We start from the raw sequence: 14,059 nt of genomic DNA, 5'->3' as shown, positions 1-14,059 counted from the left end.
TCCCAAAACATTTCTAAGTGTGGTCTCCGATGGGAATCACAATGTGATTCCTGCTGGGTGGGTTGCTGCGATCAAGATCACAATCCACCCAAACTTAGAAATTCTTTGGGTGGGTGGGGGTGGGGGGTGAGTTTAACACTGGCACTGAGAAAGGCAGGGCCTAAACATGCCGGCAAGCCCAGATTCACAGACATGGGCACGCCCCAATCTCAAAGTGACAATAAAGGTCGCCTGCCCTCAACATCACAGGCTTCAGTGGGGTGTCAGTGCCCCCTCCCCCAATCATCATCTGTGCTGGCATCAGGGCTTCAGTGTCCCCCACCCACCACCATCCTCGACGGCAACAACGGCCTCTCTTCTAAATAGTAGAAGCCCCATTAGTAATCCATGTGGCACTCCGCCATTTACAGGCTGCCAACCTGAAAATGACCCATTTATCCCTACTCTCTGTTTCCTGTCTCTGCCTTGTGGTTCTGTCACAGGGGCATGGAGAGCAGACTCCATTGTCCTTCCACCCTCCTGCTGGGGACCTGTGCAGTGCCAGCAGAGTTGTTTCACTGTGATAAACTGGCCCTTAAATGAAGTTTCATTTGCCTTAATCGCATGCCATTCCATTGAGTAAGTTGTCTTTTCTTGTGGAATCCACTCCAGCAAACTAGCCCAGAGGCGGGACAACATCAAAGACAGGATTTTTCTCTAATTTCCCGGCACTGTCCAGACTCCAAGCCAGTCTCCAGGCGACTGGGAAAATTCACCCCCGGTACTTAAATATTTTTATTATGGGCAGCATGGTAGCACAGTGGTTAGCACTGTTGCTTCACAGCGGCAGGGCCCCAGGTTCGATTCCCAGCTTGGGTCACTGTCTGTGTGGAGTCTGCACGTTCTCCCCGTGTCTGCGTGGGTTTCCTCCGGGTGCTCTGGTTTCCTCCCACAAGTCCTGAAAGATGTGCTGTTAGGTAATTTGGACATTCTGAATTCTCCCTCCGTGTAGCTGAACAGGCGGCGGAATGTGGAGACTAGGGAATTTTCACGGTAACTTCATTGCAGTGTTAATGTAAGCCTACTTGTGACAATAATTGATATTCAATACCACGATATTGCCTCCTTTATTATACACTGGCATACTAAGCTTTACACTGCATAATTTCAAGATCATAGTTTTGAGGAACTGAAGATTGTTTTAAAAAAGCACGAGAAAGCTAGATGCATTTGATTTTGGTGAACTTGCTTGAGTAGTTTTGAAGGTGAGGTGAGGAGGACAATTTGAGCTTCTTTGTGATCTAGGTTTTAAAAGGCTTTAGAATTAGTTTTTCATAAATTGCAAAGTCAAAGTCACAAAATGGCGACGGTCTTCTTAATGGTGGTAATAATCACCCATGATCTTCGTTATATTGGATCCTGCCAGCTCAGTCACTCTTATCAGTTCACCAGGCAGTGGGTGAATATATAGTCTTAGACCACTAAGGAATGCAGAATTATCCTCATCCTTGTCAAGGCTTAGTTCATGCAGATAAAATTTCCGACATGGGTAGGTGATGTAAGCCTAAAATGACCTTAATCAGGCCACTGAAGTTTTCAATTCACCTCATGATACAATTTTTACTGCTTCACAGTTACTAGTTAATTATTGTGAAAGATTAAGAACATGGCAATTGCAACGTTGTCTGCAATTTTGTGGAAGCTGGAGACCATCAGACATCAATCTTTAATCCAGGTTTGCTCTACTTTTGGATCACACCCTAAACATGGCTGATTATGCCAAGTATACAAATTGAATCATTTGAAAAGGAAAAGGATCGACTTGAAATCAATAATGTTACATTCTGCACTGTAAATTCTATGATAATCTATGATAATAAGAGTCAGCCCCTTGCAGTGAAATTATGGAGTAAAGCAGTGGGATTATCAAAATCTGTCAAAGTTATCAGAATTAGTATTTCCACAAGGGTTTTCGAATCTCCTGCCTTAATCTTAGCAGAGGTTTTGTGGAAAGCCCAGAGAAACTGTAAATGACCACTTCCACTATTTCCCCAGAAATTCAGGATTTCCCTTGAATTTATCGGAGGTGATCAGGCAAAACCTCATGGAAATTACTGGCATCAGTTTCTAAGATGTGGAAGATGCCGGCATTGGACTGGGGTGAGCACAGTACGAAGTCTTACAACACCAGGTTAAAGTCCAACAGGTTTGTTTCGATGTCACTAGCTTTCGGAGCGCTGCTCCTTCCTCAGGTGAAGGAAGGAGGAAGGAGCAGCGCTCCGAAAGCTAGTGACATCGCAACAAACCTGTTGGACTTTAACCTGGTGTTGTAGACTTCGTATCAGTTTCTAAGTAAGAGCATATTATTCTCAGCAAACACTTACCAATCTTTCTTGAATTATGCCTTGTATGATATTTGATATTTAGATGAAACATGCAGAAGTATAAGATAGCTAGAAAGTGACCAGACACATAACTGGAACAAAAGATGTTTATTATTTTCAAACCGGTTTGTCACCTTGGGTTGTTTTCGCTGGAGCACAGAAGACTGAGGGGTGATCTGATCGAGATGTGCAAGATTATGAGGTGCGTGGACAGGATGGATAAGGAGCCGTTTTTCCCCTTAGTTGAAGGGTCAGTTATGAGGGGACACAAGTTCAAGGTGAGGGGCAGGAAATTTAGGGGGGATTTGAGGAAAAAGTTATTTACCCAGAGGATGGTGACAGTCTGGAACGCACTGCCTGGGAGGGTGGTAGAGGCGGGATGCCTCACATCCTTTTAAACGTACCTGGATGAGTACTTGACTCGTCATAACATTCAAGACCATGTGCCAAGTGCTGGCTGATGGGATTAGTTAGGCAGGTCAAGTGGTTTTCATGCATCGGTGCAGACTCGATGGGCCAAAGGGCCTCTTCTGCACTGTATTATTCTGTGATTCTGTGATGCCACCATGTTAATGTAAGGCATTTGGAGTATTTGCATGGCATGAAAATTTACCATAATTTAAATAAAGTATCGATAATTATAGACGCTGCACACAACTAAGATATTAATTCTCAAGTTAAATAATCAATGATTGGAAACAGTCTTACCTACAAGATACATTCCAATCCAGTCTCCAGCATCCACCTCTTCCTTGATGTCCCAACAGATGATGAGGTCCTGTGACTGGCCAATGGTATATCGGGAACTGCTGACCATTAGGGTGGAACGACTCCCTGAGTTCACCAGGTTCGTGTCGCTGTTTGCTCTTGGGATGGTGACAGCCATGTTGCGGAATTGCTCAGGATTGTAGCTGTACCTGAGGGGATCTTTGCATCGACGGCGGTTCTGCGAGTTTCGGGAAGGCGATGCCATAGCTGCCAAGCCCAGAAACCTATTCTGGTATAAATTCTGAAATGATATAATTAGATTTTTAATACCCTCTCAAGGTTCTGGACCCAAGTTGTCATGCTTATCTATAATAATTACAGTTATGAATAAGTGAATGATGGTAGTATGAGGACCAATATGTTTACCAAACACTTTCTGCAGTTATTTTAATCGCTGTGATCAGTCATTCATATAATACTTGTTAATTATCATGTTTCAGACCAAATAATTATTATTTATAAAATGGAAGTGCAACACTCATGAAATGCAATGGAATTAGGCAGCATGCTGCTTTAAGCATTTCTTCTCAAGAAAGTCATTTAAACATTAAGAATGGTACTCAAGGTTATGCCAGAAAGACAAAGAGTTGGAAAATCTATCAAAATGGTGTGATAAAGCTTGTCTGTTTCTGTGCTTAGTGGAGAAATTAGCTTGACTCAAAGTAAATTAAAATGATTTCGCTGAAAACATTCAATGTTTGCTGCTCTTTTGGATAAATTCATGTTACCATCTGACATTCTTTCCATCTCAGCAGTTCAATCCCATCCCCTCTGACTTTGGAAAGCTAGAGTACATGGGCTGAAGTCTCCGATCCTGCGGCTATGTTGCAGGATCCGTCTGGTCTTGCAACCAAAAAGTCGAGTCACCCCCGCACCTATCCTCCATCTGTTGGGGGGCTAGCAGCCGCGCAGTGACAACGCTGGCTGGTGCCATGCAACATAGTGTCGGCCGCGCGCAGACCCGGTCTGCCAAAACCTGCCCACTGTCGCCAACCTCCCTACCCCCGGACCACGCCCCACTAGTGTCCCCAGCCCCTGCCGAAGCCCCCTCCTGCCTGCGGAATTGCTCCCTCCTGACTGTGGCGGCGCTGGACTCAGTCCGCAGCTGCCATGTGAGGTCCCCGAATGGTCTGAGCACACGGGTCCCACGCCGTCGAGGACTCAGCCCATCGGGGGCGGAGCATCGGGGGAGTGCCTCAGGTGATGTCCTGAGGCCGTCCATACGGCATGCAGCATACTCCACAAGTACGCCATATTTGAGGGCGCGAGCATCACAAAAATGGCACTGTCCCCGATTCCGGAGTAAACAGGGATTCCCTGGCCGTTCTACTCACTTTGTAGTTATTGAACTGTAGTACCCACAATGTTTCAGTTTTTGTTAATTATTTCCCATTGCGTCTTCTCCCAAAATGACAGTCAAAAGATAGACAGTGAAATTCTCAGTTTGAGAGACTAAGTGCTGACGCCAGGACAGAATCGCGACTATTCGACATTGACAAAAACGGTGCCGGTCCCAAAGCAATTCAGGACCTGTTAATGGTCCAGCACCAGGGCCACATGGAACCAGTGCAATTGCAATGCATTACGGCATCTGCCAGGGTCGGGACCGGCATTCGAGAGCCTGACAACTGTAGCCGCGTACAAGCACTCCATTCCCCACACACACACTCATTCCAGCCAACAAGATGGTACCCGGAAGAGTGCCACCCTGTTTCGCCGATGCGGTGCTTATGACCATGCTGGATGCAGTGGATGAGGGGTGGGACACCTTGATGCCCAGGGTGGTAAAGTGCTGGGCCTGGGTGCAGGTAGCAGAGACCGTGAGCGCTGTTCCCCCCACCTCCATGACCGGCCAGCGGTGTCACAAGAAGCTGCATGAACCCCTCAGGGTAGCCAGGGTGAATAGCCAGCCCCGTGCCCCTGCCTTCACCCCTGACCCACACCCATAGCACCACCCCCTCCACCCAAACCCCACCAGATGGACCGGTAGGCAGCGCTGGGCGGGGTTGGGCAAGAGTGGGCCACCACCTTGCCGCTAGTAACAGCCCCCGTCCCACACACCAGTAGCCCCCATCCCCAAAGGGCGGTCGAACCCTATCCACCAGCAGGCTGCCCACATCCAACCCCGCACCACATGCCAACAACCACACCGTCCGCCATGGCCGGGTGCCCTGCACACACAGGCCACCAGCCACTGACCCCCTGTGCTTCCCTTACCCGAGTGTCCCACATTGCATTATCTGCCCCCTTCTAACTGGCAGCACCAGTTAGCAGGGGAGCACCGGAGCTCGCTCCGGCCGCACGCCTGTCCCCAGGAGTAGTCCGGGGGCCTTCGGGCACCCTGAGGGAGGAGGAGGTGCTGGGGCCCGTGCCGGTGACACCCACAGGGGATGAGCCAGAACAGGCAGTGAATCCCCCCCCCCCCACCAGTCCCTTGTGCATCCAGGCTCAGTCGCAGCAGAAGATGGCTGCAAAGAGGACCCAGGCCACAGTGTGGGATTCGCAGCAGGCCGCCTCCACTCCTGATGTAACCCCTGGGCAATCACCTAGATGGGGCATTAGGGCCGGAAAGGCAGGAAAGTTAGATAGCAATTACGTTGGTATGGGTGCAGCGGATAGGATAGTGTCCGAGCAAGGTGTACATGTCACAATAAACACCTCTATACACCAACGTTATGACCTGCCTCGCTGCTCTGTCTGCAGGATGTGAGGGATGTGGGAGCACAGTGCGTGCTGGGTGTTGGTACTGGCAGGCCGCTGGTGAAGGGCACGAGCCAGGGCAGACACGACATACTGCCTCAGTCCCCAACCCCGCCCCTCCCAATACCCTCTCCTCCCACCAAATCCCGGAGCCCGTCTCCACCTTCGCCACCCCAAGGGTCCAATTGGACCCTATGGTGGAATGGCCAGCTTGTATACAGGGATCACCCAGATGGACGGTGGAATGCGCTAGCAAGGGCAGGAGTCAGGCTCCGTCCAACGATACGGAGCACCAGGGCTCATCATACAGCGGGCCATCATCATCCTCCATCCCATGAACCAGACCCGCTGATACTGCTAACCCAGGGCCAGCACCATGTAGTGAGGCAGATATGGAGCACGGAGGGGGGCGTAGATGTTGGGGTGGTAGTGGGTGCAAGGAAATGAAATGAAATGAAAATCGCTTATTGTCACAAGTAGGCTTCAAATGAAGTTACTGTGAAAAGCCCCTAGTCGCCACATTCTGGCGCCTGTTCGGGGAGGCTGGAACGGGAATTGAACCGTGCTGCTGGCCTGCCTTGGTCTGCTTTCAAAGCCAGCGATTTAGCCCTGTGTTAAGCAGCCCCTGTGTGGTGGTGATAGGGAGGGTGCAAGGAGGTGGACGGGGAAGGGGTGCTTGGAGGGGAGAGGGGAATGTGGGGGTGTGGGACAGGATGGTGGGGCTGCCGGTAACCAGGACCCTAGTCGGTGAACCTAGAGGCAATTAGATTGTCCCATGCATGGCGGCTCTGGCGCACACAATGTGTGGCCTGCTGTGGCTGCCCAGGCCCCATAACCTGCCCATCTTGGGCCTCCTCTGCATCATCCTCATCGGACAAGGCTGGCATTCGTCCTCCTCTTCCAGCATGTTGCACTTCTGCTGCACAATGTTGTGGAGGACGCATCAGTTCCACAATATGGGAACTCTCCTAACGCTATACTGGAGGACCCCTCCAAAGCAGGAAAACCCCTGAACCGCATCTTGAGCATGCCGATGCACCGCTCCATCACATCCCTGGTCGCTGCATGGGCATCGTTGTAGCGGTTCTCCGTTTCGTTCTGTGGCCTCTGGATAGGCGTCATCATCCACAACCACAGCGGATAACCCCTGTCACCTTGGTGGCCACCGGGACCGGAAATCCTCCCCGCATTGCCAGATGTGCCACAACCTAGCAGAGATGTTGCACGGTCCCCCTGCTCAGCCAGAGTCTTCGGCAACACTCTCAATACGGCAGGTCCACGAAGACAGACACTGCTAATATTCACGAGGCGTGATGCGTTGGGCAGGCGGATCTTCACCCTCACAGGCTGGCCCCTGTTCCCCAGGGGCATGCTCCGGTTCTGCAGGGCCCGCCTCGAGTAGCTCCGACTCGTCCAGCCTCAGTGCATCTGCCAGGGCTGCGGGAGCTAGGATGATGGTGGCCATTTCTGGTTGGATACCGAAATTCATTGTCTACGGGGGTAAAGTGCGGACGTGTTAGCATGGTGAGTACCCTCGTCCCCCATCAGGCCCAACGGGTTTCACTGTGGCACTGCAGCCCCTGCAGCCCCTGCCCCTACATGCCTCCATCCTTCCCCCCCACTCCGTCACATCCCCACACCTACCCCCGGCCGTTCCCTCAGCACTCTGCACTTCGCACCGGACCCCTACTGTCGGTGCCCGACACTGGGGAGGCCTCTGACCCCAGCGCCCATCCTTGATGGTCGGGGTACTGGTGGCAGGCCCTGCACATGCCAGCTGTACGTTCTGCAACCCTGTCCGGTGCCCTCCTGTGGGAGCTACTGTGGGCGTACTTGGGTGAACCATGTGATGTCCTACTGGCAGGTTGGTGCCCAGTTGTTGGTGGGTGGGGGCACCCATATGGTTTTGTCGTTCTGTGCAACCACGGGCCACGGTGTGCGATTAGTGGGGTGCGCAGAAAGATGGCTGCCTTACAGGCAGCGACAATGACTGCCTGTGCTGGACGCCCTGACCCTGCAGCCTACCCCCTGGTCACCCCTTGCTACTCCCCCTGACCCTGGTAGATGGCCCCCCAGCCAGTGGCAGCCCACGGTTACGCCTTTGGGAACATGTCCTATCTCCTCTCTCTCCCTCAGGAGCAATGGCAACCTGTTTCCCGATTTTATATACCACAAGTGAATCTCGCCATTGGTAATTCCTCCTGGCAGAGGCAGAGTATCACTGGAGGCCCGGTGAACACCGGGGTGGGCCCGGTAATGATATGCCAACGGCGTTCTCTGTACAATTTGTATGGCCAGGCCGATGTGCGATGTTGAACACATTCACGCCGCTGTCGAAAGGCTGGAGCATGGCATTCCATTTGGCGCCCGGCATCGGCCATGATTTTCAGCTGACATGCGATTCTTCACCCAATCATGTTTCTTGATTCCGCCATCAGCTGGCGGAGAACCCCACCCATATTGTCTCACACTGACAATCCTCTGCTTTCTTCCCACGCAAGCTACAATTAAAATCACTACCGATAGGACATCAAGATAATTTAAGAACTGGCTTGCTTCATAAACTTTTGAAAAAGAATTGAACATATACACTAAAAATTAATGCCTACATTTCCCCATTTCTGTGTAGTTTTAATGAGAAAAATGGTTTTTGATGCCCCCAGACGTGTTAATGGATCACCAATGAGTTTCTCTCAAGTGACAACTAGGGATTTGAACTAAAGAGCATCCATGTGCATGTGCTTTAGTCCTGAATGCCAGGTTTAATTTATTGTAAGGGAGCTGTCAAAGATTCAGACAGTGCAAAGGTGGAGTGGGGTTTGAACTAAGGTTGTAGTGGATCTCAGCCTTCAATCCTGAAATGAGGCAAACCAGCTTTTCCACAAAATAACTAATCCCCCTTCATTTGTGAATGGAAAATAACTTGTGACTTCTGAACTCTTTGAAAATATATCCAAATTCTTGTTGTCTCCTCATCTGAAATTAAAATCCTTCTACAAGTACATCTCCATCCCAGTGAAGGGACCTACCATGACCAAAAATAATATGAGCTTTCAGCAACAAAAACGTCAAATAAATGAATCAAAAAATTTATAAATTTAGCCAAAATAAAACAAAAGATATTGTAGGAGGTGCCATTTTCACATTATGTAATATTTCAATATACATTTACAGTTAGAAAATAGAATAGATTGTTGTCCAATCAAAGATTATTTTAACAGTTGCACACATTTAGCCATGCTTCCAAATAACAAAATAGACCGAAATCCAGCCAGTCCACAATGACATTAGCCAGCCTTGATTATCTCGTGGTAAGCAGAAGAAAGGTAGCTAGTCCATGGGGCAAAATATTCATGGGTATAAATGAGTCTCTTTCACATGATTAGACCTTGTAGTATATATACTTATATGGTTACTTGCAGTAAAGTCGTCATAGTCCCAGATGACCATAGGCTGCTTTCCCTTTTGAGGGGGAGAGCTGACTGGTGGTGATTCAGCCTGAGGATCAGCACACCTCAAGTGAGGGGAAAGGTTGAGAAAAGTTTGTGAATGACCTCAGCCAATGCAGGAGCTCTCGCTGTTGGCCTTACTCTGCACCACAAACTAGCTATCCAGCCAACTGAGCTAAACCGGCACTCGAGCAGTTAATAAAAATATGCAAGACATAGAACCAATTCGTGAGACCGCCCGAACTATACACAACGTCTTACAACACGGTGGCAGCTACCAGAACAACCCAGAACCTGACAGAAGCTGGAGAAGAAATTTAAAACCGGGAGATTTTTTTAAAAAGCAGCATTCTGACTTGACAAAAAGCACCAGGTGTGATAGCAGAGAAGGAGGTCGGCCAGAGAAAATTTCCAAAACAGAATTGGAGGCAGAAATAAAACACCACACTGAAACAAATGACTCTATTGCATCCTGTGGAAGTCCAGCTTCAATACTGAACGAGTGAAGAGTCATAAAACTTAGTAGGGATGAACTAAAATATTAAATTCTTGGCCAGAACAATTTTTTAAAAAGCTTTTATGTCAGCAGCAGTCATAATTGCCATTTTAAAATGCACAGAGAACAGCCTCAGTCCCAAGTAGGTGCTTGACTACATGCCAGCCAAGATCGCTCTGAATGATAAATAAATAAATAAATAATCGGCATTGTAAACTCGAGCAAAAGCTGGGAATCAAAGGTTTCAGGACCCGAGAAACCTCAGACAATGTAGGGAAACCCCACAACAGTCAATCCGGGAATTCACTGCTGAAAGTTTTGAACAAAGAAATCGCAAACGCCATCACTGCGGGAGCCAGCTGAAACCGGAAAGCGTGGAACCCTCATTGAGAAGAATCATATTGCAGTGCCATCTTGGATTTCCTTACAGAATTTAAAACTGCATACGTGTTTAAAATTTAATGATCATGGATCAAAAAACTACATTACCAGACAGGTTTGGACTCATCCAATGCCCAGACCGGTCCAAAAATTGGGAACATTGGAGAAAGAGATTCCTTAGACACATGGTTGCTTCAGGTCTAGATAAAAACGATAGAAGCTGAATAGGTTAACACACTGCTGTATTTAGTAGGTCCAATAGCTGATTTTGTTGATTTGTAAGGAGGAAAAATTGTGTTGAAAACTTTAATAAAATATATATTTTTAAAAAATTGTTCTCAATCTAGGCCAAAGGTTCGGCACAACATCGTGGGCTGAAGGGCCTGTTCTGTGCTGTAATTTTCTATGTTCTATGTTCTATATATATAGCTAGACAAGGAATCAATAATTCCTCAGCAAAATTTGACGAAGTTTTAAATTCATTTTTTTGTATATTTTAATTTGAGCGGTTAAAAGATCCTGGAAAGAGCTTAGTTTAACAAATGTGCCAACAGCCAGGAAAACCTGTTGACTCCTTTATTAATGAGCTTTACAGAATGCTGAAGGTTGTGATTGAAGTCAGAGCTAATCAGGGAGAGAATTGTTGTTGGAGTGACCAGCAGTGAACTCTCAGACATACTTGAAGCCAAGGAACATTTGACCCTTGAAAAGGCCATTCAGAGTGTCAGGCAACCCAAAATCTGCAAACAAAACAGATCCCTCTGAAGGGGAAAAAGCAAGCCATGGTTCAGAACAATGCCCATTGTCCAACTAGTAAAACAGCAGAAGAGCAGGGACACTCCATGCCAAAGGAAGCAATACTTTAAACTAAACATATTTGAGAGTGGGTGAATACACTAGCACTATGGATCCATCCCTGCAATCACCCCCTCCCGCCCCTCCAACAAATGTGACCAATGTCTGGCAGTATCAGCATAGTGTTTTCATTGCAACCACATGGGAAAGTTGGGAAAGCTATGCAAAGCTAAAACACCAGGCACAGGATCCCAAGACAGTTTGTGAGGCTGAGGTACCACACCAAGGGGAGACACAACCATGCTTCTTTGGTGAGGTCAAAGATCGGATTTTCATTCTGGAATGCGGAAATCTCAGTTAATGGTCATCTCGCAAAGTTAAATTGGACAAGGGAGCTAATGTTACGGTCAACTAAGACAAGGAATGGTGGCTGAGGTATCAGGTTATGAACTACAGACACCCACTCTTTGGGTCTGGAGGAATCCAACTTCTGGCTATAGGCATGACTCGAGAACCATTAAAGTATGAATCAAGGTTTTAACGTACTTGAATCTTCTTAAAATGACCAAAGTCATCAAAACAATCTCGAGTGTGAATTACACAGAAATGTAAGATCTTGAGAAACCCAACAGAAAAGATATTCTCGACTGGGATTTCAACTATGAGTTGTCTTCAGTTTTGCAGAGCCGGTTTGTCCATTTTCTTTTCTGGCAGGTGCCAGAAGCTCCTCATTGATCAGACTAACCAAGCACTCAGATGGTTACCATGACACCTAGAGTGAAGGAAAGACAAGAGAGGACACAGCAGCAAGAAGAGCCTCAACCTCCGCCTCCAACATCTGTTTGTAAGTAATTCAAGACACACTGACCCAGATGCTGCAACCTCTGGCCAGTACAACAGTTAGCCAAATGATGTGGGAACAGAGAAGCAGAAATCAACCGACCACACATCAGTAAAGCAAGGAAGTAAACCATTGAGAAAGTTGTTGCACAGAAGGCTAAACTGCAAGGTGGACCCATTGATAAGACACATCTATACAATAGGAAGGGACAGCTTCCATTCCAGCATTGTGGTGAACTGCACAAATGTGTACTGTGCATTACACACAAGCTGAGAGTTTGTTCTCCCCATAAGGAACGGGATAAATCAATGACCATCGATAACACAAGGTGGGGAGTTGAGAAGCAGTGGTTCAACTCCAAAGAACGAAAAAAGAGAATTTGGATTAGCCAACTAAATGCAGAATGACCATGTTCAACGCAAGCTCCTATTCAACAAGGTTTAACCCACGGCAACAGAGCCTACCACTCCTCCAACTGTTGTAAAGGCAAGATCTCAAAGAATTATAATGCTTCCAGACCACCTGAACCTGTAAAGACGAGACTTGAAGGGGAGTGGGGGAAGAGGGGGGGAGGGGGGGGAGGGGGGGGAGAAAGGGTAGCAGAAGTAATGTAAATATGTTGGGTAAACATGATTGCATTGTAAATATGTTAGATTAAGACTTCTGCTGAGGTGTAATATTAAGGTCTGGCATAAAAATTGTTAACTTGGGATTGAATACAGTACTGCCCACATGTGATAAAAAGGAACTCATGACACGAGTCTAGAGGGCAGTCCTGGACTGGACAGAGATGTTTGTAACGGTAAGCTTAGACCTCTTACTGTATGTATGTATATATATAGGAACTTGTGGTTAATAAACAGTTACTGTTAAACTGTATAAGACTCAGAATCTCTAACAACACAAAACTTACAATACTGTTTTTCTTTCACTTTCTTCCACACATTTTCTCTTAATTGCTATCTAAGTTTTTAATAAAAGTTTCTAATCTTTGCTTAGAGGCTCCATTCTTACCTCGCTCCCTGATGGTGCGAAAGTTCCACTGTGGAACGGGACCTTGAGGCCACAGGTTGGTCAACTCGATTCACACAACAGAACTCTGAGTCCTGCCAATACAATCAGCAGGGAGAGAGGTAAGTATGGAACTTGTAAACATATTATAAAAGCAGTGCTTTATCATTGTAAGTCTATGGGCTGGATCTAAATTGGAAAGTAGTTACATATTTGAGACGCGCAAAGGATTAAAATACTCCCTCTTCATCTCTGGGATTTAACTGCAAATCCAGTTCAGACTGATGGATTGAAAGTCTCCTCTCTGTCTGACAGCTGTCACGACTTGAAGTGAATTTGAGCACTTTTAATCAAAACCATTAACTAATTAAAATAGTGGATCCAAATCCATGGCCTGACACTAGCTTTTACTTTGCATTAATTGATGTCCTAACTTAGCAGCTGCTGTGGTAAGAAATGGAAACATTCACAAAGGTTTTCCCAGGGTCAACCTAGAGGTTTTACTGTTAATATAAGACCATAAGAAAAAGGAGAAAGAATAGGCCGTTGAGCCTGCACCACCATTCAATAGGATCATGGCCGATCCAACATTCCTCGCGTCCACTTTCCTGCCCTTTCCCTGTTCCCCTCGATTCCCTTCCTGATCAGGAATCTACCTATCTCAGTCCTAAGTAGACACAAGGGCTCTGCCCCTACAACTCTCTGTGACAAGGAGTTCCAAAGACTCACAGACCTCAGGAAGAAATTCCTCCTCATCTCAGTCTTAAATTGGCACCCCTTATTGTGTACGTAGCTCCGACTGTACCTGTCAGGTGTGCAGCACGATACTGTAAGTGAGGACATGCTTTATTTCCTAGAACTGACATTTCTCAACTTATTGAGTCCATTTATTTTTAAAGATTGCCTGGTGATCTGGGCATTAGATCAAGAATGGAGTGGAGAAAATGGTGTATTGAAATTATTTACACTACTCCAGCTTTCTGATGAATATTGTGGGGTATGGTATGATATGCGTGCTCTGCCTGAAGGCAGGTCCTTGGTTCATTATCTGCTGGTGCTTCATCCTGAGCTATTTTCAGTTTTTATCAGCGGTGATTTGCCATTGCCTTCTATTCTAAGGGGTAGGGATTCACCTCAACCAGAACAGGAATTGAACCCTGTTGGTATTATTCTGAACCACATGCTAGCATTCGAGCCAACTGAGTTAATCAGCCCCCTATTGAGTACACTTGGAAATATATATGTAAATACTTCA

General features: G+C 47.1%; 1 protein-coding gene across 4 annotated transcripts in view; it reads right to left on the bottom strand.

Annotated features, from left to right (window-relative positions):
• Positions 1 to 14,059, bottom strand: part of LOC140425013 (E3 ubiquitin-protein ligase HECW1-like) — an 856,744-nt gene that overhangs the window by 687,697 nt on the left and 154,988 nt on the right. For 3 of the 4 annotated variants that reach the window (XM_072508780.1, XM_072508779.1, XM_072508783.1), the window contains one exon: positions 3,072 to 3,372. In XM_072508780.1, coding sequence (XP_072364881.1) covers positions 3,072 to 3,372 — 301 coding nt within the window. Of the gene's footprint in view, positions 1 to 3,071; positions 3,373 to 12,807; positions 12,900 to 14,059 lie in introns of all 4 variants that reach the window. The other variant, XM_072508781.1, reaches the window with a different exon arrangement.

Source organism: Scyliorhinus torazame, chromosome 6 (genome assembly GCF_047496885.1).
Source record: "Scyliorhinus torazame isolate Kashiwa2021f chromosome 6, sScyTor2.1, whole genome shotgun sequence".
NCBI classification, from domain to species: domain Eukaryota; kingdom Metazoa; phylum Chordata; class Chondrichthyes; order Carcharhiniformes; family Scyliorhinidae; genus Scyliorhinus; species Scyliorhinus torazame.
This window is presented reverse-complemented; position numbering and strand designations above follow the sequence as displayed.